The sequence below is a fragment of the Cenococcum geophilum genome (assembly GCF_001692895.1).
Source record: "Cenococcum geophilum 1.58 unplaced genomic scaffold K441scaffold_9, whole genome shotgun sequence".
Classification (NCBI taxonomy): domain Eukaryota; kingdom Fungi; phylum Ascomycota; class Dothideomycetes; order Gloniales; family Gloniaceae; genus Cenococcum; species Cenococcum geophilum.
The window spans coordinates 233,146-250,831 of NW_027137567.1; the positions used below are offsets into that span (position 1 = coordinate 233,146).

Below are 17,686 nucleotides of genomic sequence, written 5' to 3' on the forward strand. Positions count from 1 at the left end.
GTCCATGTAACAGTCCAAATTCTATGGTTGTAGTTCTATAAGATCCCATTTAATATATCTATATCTATATTCTAACTCAGCAAACCCAGTTCCCGAGACCTAGTCATGAACTCCATATATACGTGAATTTCCTCACCACACCGAAGCCATTAAGCATTGCTACCTTGAGCACTCACGCCTCTAAATCTAATCTCGACAGTCCCGTCGCCCGTTAAATCCGCCGCTATGCAGAAACCATTTCACAAGAACCGGGCCCAGATCCAGCTCCTCGCGAGCTAGAGTGGCGTATCATGCCGTATCCCTCAGTCTTCCTCTCCATTAAAGCCCCTTACCTCCCTTGTCTCAAAATTCCCAAAGCTAAAACCTCACTCGGTATCGGTCTACTACGACGAGTACACCTGCGCCATCGTCTGCTCAAGTCAGCACAATCCCTCTCCAATCCAACCGCCTTCGTCCTAAAAGGAAAGAAAAGGCCCCCTGTTTTTGGGGAAAAGGGGGAAGGGGAGTAGCAAAAATACTCACAGCAGCCTGCCTAGGCTCTATAAACAGCGCCTCAGCCTCCACCAAGACCGTTGGGATTTCCCCTCTCGCCTCATCCACCAACGTCTCTAACCTCCCCTTCACCCACGCCTTCCGCCCCTCGACCTTGGTCGTCTCCGCCCTGAGCACCACGTACTGGTCCGCCTTGCACGGCACGCGATAATCGACCTTCAGACTCGCCGTCACGCCGACCTTGTGCGGCAGCGCGGGGAAACAGCACCGCGCGAGCCCTTCGTCCAGCAGCGTGGCGAGCAAGCCGCCGTGCACGATCCCCGGGTGCCCGCACAGCGCGCGTCCGAGGTGCTGCACCGACACGAAGGACGACCCGTCCGCCGTGGTGAAGGTGAGCGGGGGGACGGCGATCTTGTCGTCGCCGAGCAGGGTCCCGCCCGTCAGGTTGTGCGGGCGCAGGTTCGGCGGGATCTTAAGGTGCGGGCGCGAGGCTGTGTAGGATGGATTTGTGAGGAGGGATTGGGTGAGAGGGTGGGCTAGGATATAGCTGTCGATGGCGGCGTGAGTGTCGGAGGAGGGTGTGAAGAGCGTGAGGGTTTCGGCGTCTGAGGGCGGCGTGAGCAGCGCGGTGGCTGTTTCGAAGGCGGGGGCGGCGGCCATGGCGAAGCCTAGGGAGGCGAAGAAAAGGGAGAGCGCAAGGTAGGTGAGAGTGGTGCGGGTGCGGGTGTGGGAGCGCGGGGATGGTTGTGGTGGTGCGGAGGAGAGAGAGGCGTGAGGAGCTATGGACGAGACGTCAGCAGGCGAGTCCGCAGATGTAGATATATATCTATCCGGGAAAGCTACAGGGCAGCGGCGGCGGCCTGAGTCACAGGCCCCTTCCCGCCGCCCCATCCGTCTCAGGGGAAAAAAAACGGGAACTGACCAGTCCCAACGGCGCTTTGGAGCCTGCGCTGGGCGAAGCCGGCCGGTGTGCGGAGCGGAGGGCTCAGAGCAGCGACGAGCGGTGAGAGCGATGCAGTCGTCGTAGGCCTGCTCCTCCGCACAAAACCATTTCCGCACCGCGCTGACGCTATCACGGTGGAGCGCGCTGCGAGCATTTCCTGGCACAATGGCGAATTGGGCGCGGCGTGCAGAGGGATTAGATATTCATCAATGTAGTCGTTTCGCGAAATTTGCTCGGCGCCGCCTCGGGCCTGGTCTTGGGGTTCCTCTTGTGCCGAGGTTTCGATGTTTGGTTGGCGCGGCTGATACCCACGGGCGTAGGGAGGAGTGCTGTGGATGTGTGAGTAATCCAGGCTTGAGACTTCCTTTTGTTGAGAGAGCTAGGCTGCGGAGTACTGCTGGGTAGGGCATGTGCTACGACACTTATCACCGGGTGTCTCTTAAAAGAGAAATGGTTGCGATGGCACCAGCGTCGAAGGAGTACGTTGCAGCTCCGAAGGCTATACGAATAAAGCCTCTTGATCAATTCAATACTGTCTCCTGAATCTGATCATGTGAAGCTTCATCCTTCAGATTTGGGGGGATGTGATATATCGGGACAGCACATGTGCCAATAGATGGCTTATATATATGGCAGGTACAGTAGTCGTCTTTCTCAAGTCCCATCCTGTCCCAGCCACCTCAGCGAAATTGAGACAGTCTTGAAGCCGAGTCGTTTGCGAAGCATACAGGTAAATCCATATAAATGATAAAAGGGCTCAGAAGACCTTCAAGGAGTGAGCGCGGCTATATGTGAGGTGGGAATGACTGCTTAAAACAAGCCTAGATGTGGACTTCATCCTGAACTTCATATCTCGAATATACAAAACGGAGCCCACGCAACCTCATACCAACAAGCTAGAGTGGCTTGAATAGATTGTAAAATTTAGCACACCACCCGCAAAGATAACATAAAACCACCCTCTCATGCCTTCAAAGCTTCTCCTCGGCAATCATCCACGCATTAGAGCATACACATTGTTTGGCCGACCCCAACCAGTTCATATGCCCCTGTCCTTGCCCAGGCGAGAAGTCCTCCATATACTCGAAGCACCTCGTACACCGTTTCAGCTTCATCTCGCCCCCGTCCTCTCCATCCTCCCCATCCCCCCTCGCCCGCGGCTTCAGCACAATCTTCCGATACACATCCACCTTGTGCGTTTTGAGCAAGGCCGCCGTACGCATCGAATTATCAAGCCCCAACCAGCGCGTATCGAAGAACATGATTTTCGCCGGGTCGAGCCGGTCGAGTAACTTGGAAAGCGTCGTGGTCAAGAGATAGCGCGCCACCGGCATCAGTGCCTCGGGTATCTCGCCGAGCATCATGTCCTGCTCCATCTGTGCTCTCTGCCCGTCGCTCACTCGAGCTTTCTGGTAGGAGTCTCTGACCGAGGCGATCGCTTCTGAGACGAGTGAGTCGAAGAAACGCCACTCGAATGGGCATTCCAGGAATGTTGTGTGCATTGTGGTGTAGGTGCGCCGGATTTCGGGATTCAAATCTGTGTTAGCGAAACCAACCGCGGTTTTGAATATCCAGTTGAGCGGTTGTTGCCACATCTTCAGCATGATACGAGGGAAAGATGCGAGGAGGAGAATGAGAGCTGGAGAGGTCGTTTCGTCGACTATGCAGCAGAAAATTAGTCTGGTTGCTCTTTCTACTGATTCACTCGAAGGAACCTATCGATAGAATGAGGGGAAATAACCCACGTTTGGCTTGCAAAGTAGCTCTATCAATCCTTGGGTTCTTCAGGGAGTGTCTAAGAGTAATGAGCTCGTCAAGCATCCAAACCATAAAGTGCAGCATCCATCGACACAGACCAACCAGCGATGGCGCTATTTCTAACAAAGCATCAGCATATATAAGACCCATAAATATCTCGGAATTATATACCAGGCCTCAAAGGACTTTTGTCAATTTGGCCGTGTATCTTTATCACCGAATTCATGATTTGGGTCGCGTATCGGACGTTTAGAACCGCCCAGGCAAGTTTGCCAGTCAAACTTCGATGAGAGTTTCCAGGGCATCCAAGAAGATTTTGCGCGCTGAGACATTTGATGAATGGACTTCGGCTCATTAAGATCAATGCGTTGGGATGTGCATCTTCGAATACGCAATCAAGGTTTACGTTGAGTGCACGGAAGGCTTGAGACACAAATGCGCGTTTCCGTGCTGCATCCGTGAGAACGAGTAAATAAGAGCGGGATACACATGTAATCAGTCTTACCATCCGGTACCTCTTGGGTCATGACAGCGAAAATGTCGTCACTAGTGAAGTACTGATTGCAAGCAGACGTGTGCTGTAACACAAGTGCAGCAATCGCTGCTCCGTGCTTTGCTATTATCGTTGGCTAAGCGTGATCAGAAGCAGAGAGGCAGCCACTTACGATCATCTTCTGAAGAATTCAATGATCCGTGAGTGTATTCCATCAACTTCAATTTTACAGATCCATCACTTTTCATTGCTGCAGCTATGCAGTGATTTGCTGATAACGCAATGTGAAGAGCTGTAGAGGGATAGTGATGAGTAGACGACCACATTGAACAATCGAGTGTACCCACTTGGTTCGAGTGTTGAGAAAGCAAATCCTGCTTGAGGCAGGGTGCTGACTCTATCCTGGTTGTAATTGGCAGTGATAACATCCATTGAAGCTCTATTACGAAATTCCACCGACCCGTCACTCTGGCAGAACACGAGAATCATATTATACCAGACAGGAAAGAAGGACAAGACGAGGGAGTTTGTTAGCAAGTCTGGCTGCCTTCTCAACCGGAAAGATTGCTATATGTTCAAGTCAGTAGGCTTCGTGACAATGCGCAATCATTATCCTCACCCTTGGGTTTACGTTACTAGCGCTCTTCTTTTTCGACGCCACCTGGTCGACACTAGAATGAAGATGACTTTGATGAAGTTGATGAAGCTCCCATCGGGCAATGATGCTGAATGAATTCTGTTGTGGCTGCGTTTGATCGAGGGAAGAAATAGGGTTAGGGCAGTGAGAGAAGATGGCAAGTATTGTAGGAAGTGTTCCCGCATGCTGCTCTGGTGTTGTTGGAAGGAAGCTAAGGTGAGTAAGCTGGGCTGGTATATGGGTTCTTTGCTCTTGTCCAGTGGTAAGACTTCCATCAACAGAAGGCGAGCTTGCTGGGTAACAGTGATCTTCAACCATCAAACTTATCACCTCAAACGTGGGCGGGGTAATTGATCGCAGAGGCGGCCCTTGTTTTGGGGGCTGTGGAACAGTCCAGTGGATTTGAACGCGATAAATATGTAGATGCCCAATAACATCATGAGCCACCAGTAATAAAGAGTTGTCTATGCAATTAGCAGTGCATGATTATTGGCAAGACGGGCCTTACCATTTTTGGAAGCAAAGGCGGCATGAGTGAAAGGCTCTCGTGACGAACTGACATGCTCCAACTCTGTGGATGTCTCTTGCCAGCTACTATCGGGTTGCTGAAAGCGAAGCCTAAGCATGCCATTCCTCCCAACGCATATCAGGGCCGCTTTACCATCGATTGGGTGATGAGCGTCGTTAAAAGTGAGACTCGAAATATTGAAACTCCAGTCATTCCCGTCACGATTTGCTGACCACGCAATGTGATTCTTTGTGATACATTAGCGATGGATTAGCCACAGTAATAAGATTAGCGTACCCTTTGTTGATGTGGAATAATCGACAACCAATGCATTCCAACTACAGCCCCCATTTCATCTTCTTGGTCTATGGTGGACACTCTTGTCATCATCATTCGACCCAGAGCATACATGTTGGTAAAGATAAAAATTCGGCCGGCAGCATCTAATACGGCAAGATCTGTCCCAATATGACCCCACGATATGTGAACAAATGGGAAGTCATCATGCGCCTGTGGTATTTTCAATGGTATCTCTTCACCAAGTATCCATTTCCCATCAGATGAGTTTCGAAAGAAAGCCCTGAGATTCACGCCCCGGCCATCGGGGGTAATTGATGCGACACATCCAGATTTTGACCAGGCAATCTTCCTATTTGCTCATAAACTATCAGCAAGCCCATGAGAAATAATGGATATTAAGGTAGGTGGGTTTAAATTCATGAGTTCAAAGCCATTCTATTGTTGTGTACTATTCACTTGACAAGATGAACCTCCGCTGGCGGATGGTTTCAACAGCAAAAGAGAGCACTCTGAATGTAAATAACTTACTGACAGCACCCACTTTCATGAAGCTCATCTATTCGTTGGGCAAGGCCTTTGATTGGAGGGGTCATAGTGGGAATATGAACCGGCTCCGAGTCTCCAAAGAGGTCTTCCATATAGCTTTCGTCCTCCATCGTTAGTGGCATAGCAGGAGTCACCGAATAAAGAAATTTCAATAAAATTTGAGATTCAGTATAGCAGTAAAGAGAAAAAGGCAGTACAATAGAGAATCAAGCAGCTTAAATTTCAACTGAATCCATTATTGAGAAATACGGGGAGGGCGAAAAGGTCGAGACAGGCAATGCGATGTTTGTGAAGTTGTAAAAAGGCTCGGGGAGTTCACAAATCTAGCGAGTAACAGCACGAGCGCTATATCATAGTTTCGATGTTACCTAAAATTTGTGATAGTAAGTCGTTGATATGAATGGTGTTGTCGAAGACTGGCAAGGCTGGTCGATGGACTCGGTGGGAGAAGCGAGTGCCAAGACTTCGCGCGGGCATTTCTGCGACCTCCATACACCGATTGCGGCATGCCTTTGTTTTAGATAATGGTAATTTCCCAATTGCAGCTCGGAATACGACAGTAGAAGCGTAATCGAAGGCAAGCCTGGAGCGAGGTAACTGTATCAAATTTAAAACGGTTTGTGATCATGCAATTGTATCCGTTTTCCTGCATGTATTGTGCCAGCGTCATGCCGGGTAATTGCAGCTTTTGCTTTTCGGCCAGATTGCGCCCCTTTTGAGAGGGGTGCAGAGAATAAAGACAATAGCAATCATGCATTACGAGCTGTTCAATATGCGTGAAATGTTTTCAGGACAATTGCTCTAAGGAGGATTGTTCGGGCATTACTCAATCCGGGCGAGGCAAAACAATGGCAGTAAACAGAGCCGTGTGTGTTTAGGGCGTTTAGCATCTGTTAGCGTTCCTGGCCGCCGCCAAGCCATGTCAACTCCTCCTACCTCATCTGCCGAACCCAACCTCTTCCTTTCATCCTCCCCCTTCACCGCGCCTGCGCAAACATACGACACGATCCATCTGTTGCCATATACACCATCCTAACATCTGCTCATGATTTAGTCGTACTCTCCCCTCTCTCCCGCCGCAGTCCCCCGACGCGGCTCTCCTTTCCCCACAATGAGTTACGAATTCTTGTCTGATGGTGGGAGTTCTCCTCTCAGCTCTCCCGCCTCCCTGTCGCCCTCACCGCCACCGGATTTCCCATCATTAGCGCGATCTTATCCTTCTCCATCAGCGTCGCAGCGCTCTTCTGCGAAGGCGTCCCCTGCCCCGGAAACGATGGCTTGCACCTCAGCCTCTGGTGATGATGGGCCTCCACCAGCCAAGAGGAGGAAATTAGCAGAACCTAAGCCGCGAACGACACAACATCTTGACTTGCGATTGGGCGAGGTTGATGCAAGCCAGAAATCCCAGCTTGACCGACTTCTTAAGGTATTGCACAAAAAGCGGAAGATCGTGGTCATCGCGGGCGCAGGGATCTCGGTGTCTGCTGGCAGTAAGTGACAACAACTTTTCTAACTTTGACCAATAATTAACTCTTTCCGTAGTTCCTGACTTTCGATCATCCACTGGGCTATTTAAAGAACTCCGCAGCCAACATAACCTAAAATCTTCCGGGAAAGATCTTTTTGATGCTTCCGTGTACCAGGATGATTCGTCAACCTCTTCCTTCCATGACATGGTGCGATCGCTTTCCGCGAAGACAAAGTCAGCACAGCCGACCGCCTTTCATCACCTACTCGCGACATTGGCTCATGAAGGACGATTGTTACGTTTGTATTCCCAAAATGTAGATGGAATTGACACAGCTCTTGAGCCTTTGAAGACTGAAGTTCCCTTGCCAAAGAAAGCGCCATGGCCTAAAACGATCCAGCTTCATGGAGGCCTTGATAAAATGGTCTGCTCAAAATGTCACAAACTTTCCGAATTTAAGGCCGAACTTTTCGATGGACCAATCCCACCGTCATGTACAGAGTGTGAAGAGAATGATGGTGTTCGTGCAGTTGCTGGCAAAAGAAGCCACGGCATTGGCCGGCTTCGTCCTCGAATGGTATTGTATAATGAGCATAATCCAGATGACGAGGCGATTGGATCTGTTACCCGCATGGATCTAAGAACCAGGCCAGATGCTGTTATCGTTGCCGGTACAACGTTGAAAGTTCCCGGCGTGAGGAGGATCACAAGAGAGATGTGCGGAGTAGTGAGGGATCGGCGTGACGGCGTAACCATTTGGATCAACAACGACCCGGAGCCCATAGGGAAGGATCTGGAAAACTGTTGGGATCTAGTAGTGAGAGGACCTTGCGACGAAGTTGCTCGGCATGCTGCTATGCGCAGATGGGACGACAAGTCGGAATATAAGGAAGTCACTGAAGAAGAGTTGCGCAGAGTGAGGGAAGAGAGCCGCAAGGTTGAGGTGGTAGTTATTTCACCTACGAAAATCAAAGCATTCGAGCAAGTGCAGGGACAGTTGACGCCTGTCGCTAGCCCGCGCATGCTTCCACGCGAGTCCATCGGATTCCCTCCTTCAAATCAAGATCCATCGACACCAACGAAGAAGAGAAAATCTATACAGACAATTAAGGTGGCAGTCGTAGTGGACCCAACCAAACCCACGAAAGCAGCACCGAAAAAGCGAACAAGTCAGCCGAAGAAGGCGACCATTGCGAAGAGCACAGCGAACAAGATTACGAATGCCTTCACGGTTTCGAAAGCTGTCACTAAGCGGAGTGGCAAAGCGAAGGCGAATCCGGACCAGGATGCTTCTGCCAATTCTAAGCCCAAGCCACAATCAAGATGCAAGAAGGTTGAAGTTCCTAATGCTCCCGCTCCTATGGCTCCAATTTCCCCACAAGCAGCTCGCAACAATACATCGCCTCCATATGCTCCACCTACACCAAACCGAATCCCAAATCAAGGGAAATCAGAGATGGCCGAATACAAGTCCCCGAGTTCTGATCAGATTCGTCCAGCAAATGAAAGGAGGGAGGGCACCATCTCACCGAAGGGCACGTTGCCTAGCGATTTGGCTAGGCTTGTTGATTTATGAGTTACTCTATCATTGTCTGTTTGGTGGGAGTTTCGGGATGTCTTCTCGTGTGATTTGCTGTCAGCAGCCATGTTTGTACATGCGGCGCATTGGTGAACCGAATTTTCCTGCGCTGAATTGGATCAGATGTCGACTCTGTGCATATTGCTCTTGCTACTTTCTTTCCTGCTCTTAACTTCTACCGCATGATATCCACACATCCAGGGTCTTTATCACGGTGCCTTTTGGCTATTAGGCTTGCAGGCCAATGCCGTCTATCAAGGCGGAACGCTGAGCATACAAATGATGTACAGTTAATTAAGGAATTCTTAAAAGATTATAGTCTGTGAGGTTTTGACATGGTGAAAACTTTCTATGTGCAATAGCAACGGCTCGAACGGGTCTATGGTTTGTTCTGAAAATGCCTGATGTTCCTAATTCACATGCGGCTCATTTTCCGCCTTGTCGATCTCGGGCAACGGAAAGCCACCCATCTTGGCTCCAATCGTTCCCTAAGATCTCCACGTATCTCAACCTCAGCTTTCTTACCTCCCAGTCAAGAGAAGTACAAGGTCAGTCGTTATGCTCCGTTGAGAAGTTACCCCTTCTTCCCTGCTATTCTTACTATTCAAACCACCCGCTCGACTTCCAATATGGCCCTGTCCCTCACGATTCGCAACCTCACATCAACACCGCTCGAATTGAAGCTAATCGAGAGATATGAAGCCCCAAGCTCGAACGAAAGAAAGAGAAATGCCACTTCATCAGCACCCTCCGCGCCAAAACTCGGGGAGCATGCGCAAAGTTTTAGTCAACAGGACGCGGACATTCGTATTGAGCCATTCAAAATACATACGACCGACATCAAAGCCACCGAACACTTGGGGAATGAGACAATACGGTTGACAATAGAGAGCGACGGGCAGAGATACCGGATTGATATTCCCTCTCGGAAGACCGAGTCCCGGACTTTCACGCCCTTAGTACCTGATCCACGACGGCAGTTCACAGGTGTCTTTCTACCTAATGATGCCTACCTATCCATATATCCCTCCGCTAATCTTCCCTGTTGGATGAAGGAGCTCAAAGACGGGACACCCCTCTCTGCCCTCTCAATCCCTGGCACTCACAACTCTCCAACCTACTACAAAGCCCTACCTTCAGTGCGATGCCAAGCCGTATCTCCAAAATCGCAACTCGAAAACGGCATCCGTTTCTTTGACATCCGCGTGCAGCCCCAGAACCCCGCAGACCTGAGCAAAGATGGGCTCATCCTCGTGCACGGTGTCTTCCCCATCTCGCTAACCGGCACGAAATACCTGCGCGACCTGATCAACCCAACCCTCGACTTCCTCGCCCGCAACCCCTCCGAAACCCTCATCATGTCGCTGAAGCGCGAAGGCGCCGGCAACGCCACCGACCAGCAGCTGAGCCAGATCCTGCACAAGCACTACGCGACCGACAGCGCAAAATGGTTCACGGAGCCCCGCATCCCCACGCTCGGCGAAGCCCGCGGCAAGATCGTGCTGCTGCGGCGATTCTGCCTCGACGAGTCGCTGCAAGACCTGCACGATGGGCGCGGCTGGTGCCTCAACGCGGAGAGCTGGGCGTACAACACGCCGAACGACGCGCACGGCGACGTCTGCGTGCAGGACTTCTGCGAGGTGCTCGAGGCGCCCAAAATCACGCAGAAGATCGAGTTCTCGCAGGCGCACCTGGCTGCTGCGGGAAGCTGCGTCGCGCCGCTGCCGGGGGTCAATACCGATGCCGTCAATCCTGTGCCGCCGGGGCCGCTGTACCTGAATTTTCTATCGGCGAGCAATTTTTGGAGAATGGGGTGCTGGCCGGAAAGGATTGCGGCAAGGCTGAATCCGGCAGTTACGGGGTATTTGTGTACGAAGCATCATTTGGATGGGGATGGGGATGGGGATGGGGATGGCGGGACCGGAATTGTAGTTTGTGATTGGGTGGGACTGAATGGGGATTGGGATCTTGTGAGGTGTATTATTGGGATGAATAGTAAGCTGGAGATGAGGGAGAAGTTTCACGCACAGGAGAAAGAGAATTAACAACTTAGAAGACGTCGTCGAGAGTTCTTCAAAGGTCTGTTCAAAAACCCTTTAACATGGTCATAACACAGTGCATGGTTCTCACCGGTTAAGCGCGCTCATTAATTATAGATGGAATATAGCGTCCAGCTTTACATACCCCTAGATAACAGTCTGTAGCTTAAGAGCTTTATAAGGTTCTTTTAATAGTAAGTTTGGAAGTGCTTCAACCCGTTGAATAAATTGCGCGTGGCATTCTTGTAGCCAAGTAAATCACGTCTTAATACTACATGATGGGCCGTCGAAATCGAACTCTGCACCCGTACGAGGTGACTTGGTCTACGAACCTGCTGGCCCTTGGATTCAGCAGAGCCAACGCAGAGACGTCACACAGCGTGCGGGCAGGAGCTGGCGGTTGATTGAGACGTCATGGGCAGTAGTGAAATTTTTTGTATGGGATGGCGAGATCTCAAGCTTGCTCCCACCATCGTGCTACCCCCAGCCCGCATCCACCTGGCGAGTCGCAGACGGTGACGACACGCAAGAAGCCGCTCGGGTTTATTACCTATGGCGGCGAAGAAGGGGTACTCCCTCTTTCACAAATTCTGCTTTAACTGTATAAGGTACTCGTGTTGTTGTCAGCCTAAGGAGTGAGAACTAGTTTGAGGTTGATCTTTACTTTAATCTGTTCCGGTGAGCGTCATCAGCTGCCAGCCCCGCCATCCCTCATCTAAATACCAGGCCTTCCTACTTTTCAAATATTGTAGCCTTTAACTTAACACCATCAACTTCTTCGCTCTCCTGCATAATACCAAATATTAATAGGAGTAACCTTTCTTTGTACACACTAAAAGAATCAACTATGGCCGGCCCGATCTCAGTCCCCATCGACAACCATGGCTCCAGCTGCCCAAAATGTGGCGCCAGCAATGATGGCTCTAGCAAGACTTGCGGCTCTTGTGGTGCCGTGAGTGCTTATTTACCTTTTAATGCTACGTTCTTATTAAAGCATTGCTGATTATTAATTCTATAGAGTTGCCCTGTCTAGATTCTAAACTACTATTAGGGCGAGAGACGGATAATAAACGCGGCGTTGTAAGCAGGCCTTATGATAATACTATGGATGTAAGGATTTTGGAGGTGGGAGGCATAGTTTATGTAGTAGATTTCTTTTAATACTATATTCGTCAGCCAATCCAGTTGGCTCAATGCATTCGTTTGCAGTTTCTGGGTCAAACTTCACAGCTTCTATAGCTCCGTTAATAAGTAAGGGAAAGCCTATATATTAGCATTTCCCTAATACGGCTGCATATTTCTTAAGCGGGTTATACAGTTAATAATACCCTATTCCCATCTGCTTCTTACTGGGCAGGCTTTAAAAAGGTAACGAGGCCGGGTTTCGATACGAGTCCTTTCTTTCCCCTGCTTGCATTAATACAGCTCACTGCCTTGCCCGTTGGATATCTTTCGGACGCCTTAACTCCGCCATTCTTACGTCCGCGTACACGTACTTCCAATTACAACGCATCAATTTCTCCTCTAATTAACCTCGGACTGACAGAAAACCTGCTCTCCGCAATCCAGTGCATCCATCTCACAGTCAAAACTCGGCATCGCTAGCTCTCTCCATCCCACTACTTCCCCAACTTCCATTAACCACCACCCAATTCCCAAGCCCCACCGATGTATTATCGTGTAATAAACCAAGAGTAAATTTCTATTCGCTAGGAGCGCCTGGCTACTTATCTGGGAACCCCCACCTCTCCGGTTTCCGTGACTCCCGTCCACTGCGCATCTTGACAACCATAGGCGTAGATTGTGGCCGTTGCAAGGACTGCTGGTGGTTGGGTCGTGCTCGATCTGGCGCTCGTTTTTGCCCAACCCGGCGGAGCGGCGTCGCTGGCGGCGATTTCGCGCTGGCATCGGCAAATCGTTTGACCTTGGACACCCTCTGTGGACAAATTTGACGGAGAGCAGCGTCTTTCTTGGTGCTTTGAGGCTTGCTCTCCCGGTGAGGCTTGCTCTCCCGGCTGTCCGGGTTCCGTGAGGCGCTACACTGTGGAGGGCCCCGGTCCTCGATGGCAGGTTCAGCTTCTGGTGCCTTGCGCTTCTGGCGCTGCATGTTCCGTTTCCGGGGCTTGGGTTTCGAAATCCTTACCTCGCCAAGAACCGCGTGAGGTCGTCTCTTCTGGCGGTCAAATTCGGAGGGCCTCCGGATGGCTTTCAGTGCGCCATCCTGATCGTCATGGTCTCCTTCGACGGATGGCGGGTGCACAGCATCTATCACCGTACGCTCCTGCTCGACCCACCGTAGCAGATTTTCGTGCCGTCTGAGCCGCCGTTCAATAGCTTCCAGCATTTGCTCGAGGTCTGCGGCATCTGCATCCTCAACTTTCTTCCGAGCGACTTCCAATTCTTCCTTTAAATCATCTCTCTCCTTCTCCAACCCCTCATGGATATGAAGATGGTAGTTCTGGAACTCAATCCAATTCTCTAGCCGACTCTGTTGTCCTAAATTAAATCGTAGGCGTATATCCTCTCTCAATTGATGCCTTCGCCGACGTTCCCGGACCTTCTCCTCGAAATCACTGAAAGATTTATGTCGATAGTATTGTCGGATTTTCCTCTGAAATCCACGGAATCGCTCCCAGTCCGATAATTGGGCGCAGAGTACTACGCCACCCGTCCCGGGGAACGATTCCCAGTACGATACTATCCCTTGGTATTTCTCGGGGATATCTCGTAAAGGAAATTGAAGATTGGTTGGGTAGCAAGGAGGACAGCCTTCGTTTTCTAGATCCTTGCGCGCCTGGTCCTCTAAGGGGCGAGACTCCTCCTTCTCCGCTTCGTAATCAAAGGGTGGTGTTAGGTCGCTACGTTGTTATACTATTAGTGTAACGAAGAGATGGATAGGGTAGAAATACTAACCGTAACCTAGATAGAAGAGCGCCATCGTCCTGAGGAGATGTGATCTGCTGTTGTCTTCCAAGCGCGAAAGAAACCGTCACGTTAGCTTGACTCGTCCGGGGTAATCTGAGGGGTTTCTGGACTCATACTCTAATTTGGCGCATATTTTGATTTTCTCTGGTTCTGTAAGGGTCGACCAACCTGGTACTTCAACGATGCTTTCCGAGGGAAAGGTGTTGGCATGGTTAACTGCAATTACAGGTGGTAAGCAGCACATACCTAAAACGGCCGAAGTCTTGGACGGTACGGCGAGCAACTAGGTCGTCAAGGGAAGAGTCATCTGAAGAGTCCATGGTGAATAGGAAAATGCAAAATGGCGATGGTGCACGCGGCGGCGGCAAGTGGTTGTTGTTATAGGAAGCGGGCTGCTAGGCAGCAGACGTGAGATGCATCGCTCGGATGGGAGTCGGGCCGCCATTTCTTGGCGGAGTGGGGATGCCCAGCCTCCCCGCTCCACCAACATCCTCGCTAATTTCACTCACCCCCTGAAACAGTTTACTGTAACGTATATCCAATACATTTAATATAGCAGAATGGTACTTCCGTAGTCGGAACTTCATAGCATCTAGTTAAATCCGAGTCCTTGTAGAAATCATTTATTGTAACGCTATTTAACAAGGATGGGATGAACATTCATACAACCACGGACCCCTGGTCACCTCCACGCTCTGGTGTCGACCTAGAGCAAGTCTGCCTAGTGACTTGACTATATTAAAACTAGATTTGAATCCTTCGTAGGCTTCAATCCTGTTGCCTGCCTTGCTACCTACCTACCTAGACTTCTTATTCTTTATCTTCCATTTAACATCTGGTCTACTCCTGTCAAGGTCTGTTTTTTGTTCCACCAATCTATCCTGTCGTAATTCGTTGTCCCTACCTCACCATTCAATCATGGACGACCCTAATGTCTTCGCAGTTCTGATTCCGTGCGATAAAAAAAATTGGACCAGGACGGCCTTTCGCTTGCCGGAAAATGTAAATCGGTTCCACAAGGCCACCGGAGGCATCGCTAAAGAGCCCACAATTGACAGCCGGGAGTCCACTCCGGCCCTATCATCGCCCTCCGAGGAAAAGGGAGAGGGAGACCAGAACGCCACTGATCGTATTATTCTGACCTTTGACAAGCCACCAAAGGACCCCCTAAAAGGGTGGCAGCTTGGCACCAACAAGGTTTCATCTGATATCCTCCTGGGGCATCGAGGAATCGCAGGAATTAGTGGCCGGCAATTTAATATCACCGTCGATGAGAGGGGTTGGATATTCCTCCACGATTACCATTCATCGCACGGGACCGCTGTTAGCTATGATTACGAAAAACAAGATGAAGTACGGAAGAAGGAGACGTGGATTCTCTCCCGCGGGCCAGGCACTCGGACGCGATGGGAGGATATCACGATCCATGCAGGTAGTCTAGCAATCAAAATCGAGTTTCCCAACCAGCGAGCAGGTCCACCCGAATATGTGAAGAACTTGCGAGCATTCTACGAACGAAGCCAGACCGCACTCCCATCCGTCGAGGCACTCGAATTCGACAGCTATCCGACTACTACAGCACCAAGTCAACCACGGACGCCCAGTCAGTGGCCGATCTACCTGAACAATGGATTGATTGGACGAGGCGAATTTGGTGAAGTTCGCAGGGTTATCAAAGCACGCGACGGGAAGGTCTATGCCGCCAAGACGTTCTTTCCTCCACCCAAGGGCCCGCAGCAACGCGGCAAGAAGAAGAGAAAGCGGGATTCTGAAGAGTGGTTGGAGAAGGTACGGAATGAGATTGCTATTATGGCGAACAACCCTCATGTAAGCATACCATTACCGCCTCAAGGGTCAGCTCTAATTATAACTCTAATAATTAAACAGCCCAACGTGATGCGGGTGATTGAATTTCAGGACACGCACGAGCCTCTTCTCTTGATGCCCTATTACCCTATGGGAAACCTTGCGGACCTCAAAAGTGTTAGTGACGAACAATATGTCTCTACCTTTCGACAGATACTCCTCGGCCTTAGTTACCTCCATAGACGTGGAGTAGTCCATCGTGATCTTAAGCCCGAGAACTTCCTTATTAAAGATAACCCGTATACTATTATTATCGCCGATTTTGGCCTTTCTAATGTTGTAACAGATAACCTCCTAAAGACTTTTTGCGGATCACTGAAATACGCCGCACCAGAGGTTTTCCCCGGTAGCGGTCACGGTTACGGGCCCTCGGTGGACATTTGGTCGTTAGGCGTCATTATGCTGGAACTAATGTATGGCCTTCCAGCTATGCCCGACCAGGAACAGGGACCAGGTGCGTTGCAGAAGTGGAACAAGACTTGGTGCCAACTACTCCTGGACAAGGTATTTAAGTCGGATGAGGACTACGACAAGGTAGTAAACATTCTCCTCGGCATGATTAAGATTGATCCTGAGGAAAGACTCTCGGCAGATGGTTGTTTGGAGAGAGGATGTCACAATGATTTGTTTAGAAAGACTCGTGATGGTCATATTGTGGGTGCGAATGACACAGAAGTCAATACTCCGGGGGACGCCACTTCACAAGCAGAGGAAGCAGAGGAAGCAGAGGAAGCAGACGACGGGACAAAGACGCCAACTCTGCAATCACCCCAGTGGGCAGAAGTAGGCATGAACGATACTAGCTTCTTAGTTGGAAACCTTTGGGGAAGTGTTAACGGCGATAGAGCAGGATCGATGAATTCGCCGTTAACCATTAAGGGCTCTATCTCTAGGACCCCGGCGCGCCGACCGACGACGTCAACTTCCACAGGATTAAGCTGGTCTTTGACAATCGGTCCATCGAATTCTGACTCAGATGGCGGTTTTGATATTGATTCTGGGTCTAGGCAGGAAAGAGGTCCCGTGGCAGGTTTATTTATTAGAAGGGATCGCTTTACCGTTGAGAGCAGACGATCTAGCGAGGACGCGGCTAAGGAGCAAGTGGAGGAGCAAGTGGAAGAGCAAGTGGAGGTGGCAGGTCCTGAGCAACTGAACTTGACAGTGACTAATCAGCCAGGGATAGGGAGTGCTGCAGGGTTGGATTCCTTTGAAAAGCGCCTTGTTGAGTTGCTTGGCGGGTAGGAACGGAGTCTTCTTTTTACTGTGCATCATCGTGTGATGAACTCAAGTATTCTATGGAGTTTTCTCCAATGGCAGACTGTCATTAGCTAACGACAAGTCTCTTCGCTAGCTCGACAGTTATGCAATATGTGTCTAATGTGTTTCTTTTGAAGCACTAAGTGATTCCTATTACCAGCTGATCCAGTAATGCAATGCCAGGGACAAAGGGGGAATTTCAGAGATCATATTGTACAAACGTGCTGTCTTAGCCTCGTACATCATAACCGACCAACCTCAACACGAAACTCGTACACTCCTAGAGTGGTGATGGCTGTTGCTTGTCCCAGAACGGGCCTGATAGCGGAAACGTCGTTGAGGCGAATAATAGCATAGGTCTTTGGATTTTTTGTTGCATAAAGTCGCACAATGCAGTAATCAATTTGGACTAGCGACGATTTGGATTGACTGTGGCGCTCCAGCTAAATCTAGATCTGGACAGCTTCAGGCGTGGCGTGGATTGGAGCTCCACAGCTTACCTCATCGGGTGGGAGGTTGGGCGCTCCGTAATCGGTGCGCGATAAATAGCGATGACTACGTACCTGGTAGATCACCGCCACAATTAGGCTTCAACCTGCATGCCCGAATAAGTCATTGTACTTCAGCAAGCCTTGAAAATGATTTCAACCCTTACTTATCCCTCTTCGAATATTGTAAGTCTTGTGTAGGTATTTAATGTTTTTTCTACCTAAGCTAGCATAGTTAAAGATTTCTTGAGAAGTTTCTGATGTCTTAAGTGAAGATGTATGTGTCAGCCCTAAATATTTGAACGGCTTTAGACGTAGATTGTGAATACTAGCAAGTACTTAGATAAGATTGTTGTAAAGATAAAGCATTCGCCCCGTACTCATATC

The 17,686-nt window shown here is 50.0% G+C and overlaps 6 protein-coding genes across 6 annotated transcripts; 3 read left to right on the forward strand and 3 right to left on the reverse strand.

The window, feature by feature from the left end:
* Positions 1-28: 28 nt before the first annotated feature.
* K441DRAFT_655257 (uncharacterized protein) lies at positions 29-1,640 on the reverse strand. The gene is made up of 3 exons (XM_067647821.1): positions 1,415-1,640; positions 523-1,271; positions 29-410 (listed from the first exon to the last, which is right to left on the reverse strand). Exons 1-3 carry the CDS (start codon positions 1,587-1,589, stop codon positions 384-386), a joined length of 951 nt encoding a protein of 316 aa, XP_067506928.1. The 5' UTR covers positions 1,590-1,640; the 3' UTR covers positions 29-383.
* Positions 1,641-2,282: 642 nt separating this feature from the next.
* K441DRAFT_630362 (uncharacterized protein) lies at positions 2,283-6,071 on the reverse strand. Its single transcript, XM_067646269.1, has 10 exons — positions 5,660-6,071; positions 5,129-5,480; positions 4,832-5,078; positions 4,306-4,787; positions 4,034-4,253; positions 3,859-3,978; positions 3,699-3,809; positions 3,365-3,643; positions 3,181-3,312; positions 2,283-3,095 (listed from the first exon to the last, which is right to left on the reverse strand). Exons 1-10 carry the CDS (start codon positions 5,797-5,799, stop codon positions 2,407-2,409), a joined length of 2,772 nt encoding a protein of 923 aa, XP_067506929.1. The 5' UTR covers positions 5,800-6,071; the 3' UTR covers positions 2,283-2,406.
* A 542-nt stretch (positions 6,072-6,613) lies between these two features.
* K441DRAFT_605207 (DHS-like NAD/FAD-binding domain-containing protein) lies at positions 6,614-9,047 on the forward strand. The gene is made up of 2 exons (XM_067645363.1): positions 6,614-7,167; positions 7,220-9,047. Exons 1-2 carry the CDS (start codon positions 6,789-6,791, stop codon positions 8,719-8,721), a joined length of 1,881 nt encoding a protein of 626 aa, XP_067506930.1. The 5' UTR covers positions 6,614-6,788; the 3' UTR covers positions 8,722-9,047.
* A 306-nt stretch (positions 9,048-9,353) lies between these two features.
* Positions 9,354-10,769, forward strand: K441DRAFT_694041 (PLC-like phosphodiesterase; the record flags this gene model as incomplete). Its single annotated transcript, XM_067652693.1, has 1 exon — positions 9,354-10,769. The coding sequence occupies one exon, from the start codon at positions 9,354-9,356 to the stop codon at positions 10,767-10,769; it is 1,416 nt and encodes a 471-aa protein (XP_067506931.1).
* A 1,717-nt stretch (positions 10,770-12,486) lies between these two features.
* Positions 12,487-14,008, reverse strand: K441DRAFT_674875 (uncharacterized protein; the record flags this gene model as incomplete). The annotated part of the gene is made up of 2 exons (XM_067650803.1): positions 12,487-13,621; positions 13,935-14,008. 2 exons carry the CDS (start codon positions 14,006-14,008, stop codon positions 12,487-12,489), a joined length of 1,209 nt encoding a protein of 402 aa, XP_067506932.1.
* Positions 14,009-14,561: 553 nt separating this feature from the next.
* On the forward strand, positions 14,562-16,989 carry K441DRAFT_630370 (kinase-like protein). The gene is made up of 2 exons (XM_067646270.1): positions 14,562-15,515; positions 15,576-16,989. The coding sequence occupies exons 1-2, from the start codon at positions 14,607-14,609 to the stop codon at positions 16,794-16,796; spliced, it is 2,130 nt and encodes a 709-aa protein (XP_067506933.1). The 5' UTR covers positions 14,562-14,606; the 3' UTR covers positions 16,797-16,989.
* Positions 16,990-17,686: the final 697 nt, after the last annotated feature.

Bases quoted from the DNA above. Each gene is read 5' to 3' on its own strand.
- K441DRAFT_655257 (XM_067647821.1), bottom strand. From the start codon at position 1,589: ATGCTCGCAGCGCGCTCCACCGTGATAGCGTCAGCGCGGTGCGGAAAT. The intron at 1,272-1,414 runs GTCAGTTCCCGT...TCTCGTCCATAG, and splicing joins CCAAAGCGCCGTTGGGACTG to CTCCTCACGCCTCTCTCTCC. The intron at 411-522 runs GTGAGTATTTTT...TGACTTGAGCAG, and splicing joins TAGAGCCTAGGCAGGCTGCT to ACGATGGCGCAGGTGTACTC.
- K441DRAFT_630362 (XM_067646269.1), bottom strand. From the start codon at position 5,799: ATGCCACTAACGATGGAGGACGAAAGCTATATGGAAGACCTCTTTGGA. The intron at 4,788-4,831 runs GTAAGGCCCGTC...CTAATTGCATAG, and splicing joins CGCCTTTGCTTCCAAAAATG to ACAACTCTTTATTACTGGTG. The intron at 4,254-4,305 runs GTGAGGATAATG...TTGAACATATAG, and splicing joins CTAGTAACGTAAACCCAAGG to CAATCTTTCCGGTTGAGAAG.
- K441DRAFT_605207 (XM_067645363.1), top strand. From the start codon at position 6,789: ATGAGTTACGAATTCTTGTCTGATGGTGGGAGTTCTCCTCTCAGCTCT. The intron at 7,168-7,219 runs GTAAGTGACAAC...CTCTTTCCGTAG, and splicing joins GATCTCGGTGTCTGCTGGCA to TTCCTGACTTTCGATCATCC.
- K441DRAFT_630370 (XM_067646270.1), top strand. From the start codon at position 14,607: ATGGACGACCCTAATGTCTTCGCAGTTCTGATTCCGTGCGATAAAAAA. The intron at 15,516-15,575 runs GTAAGCATACCA...ATAATTAAACAG, and splicing joins TTATGGCGAACAACCCTCAT to CCCAACGTGATGCGGGTGAT.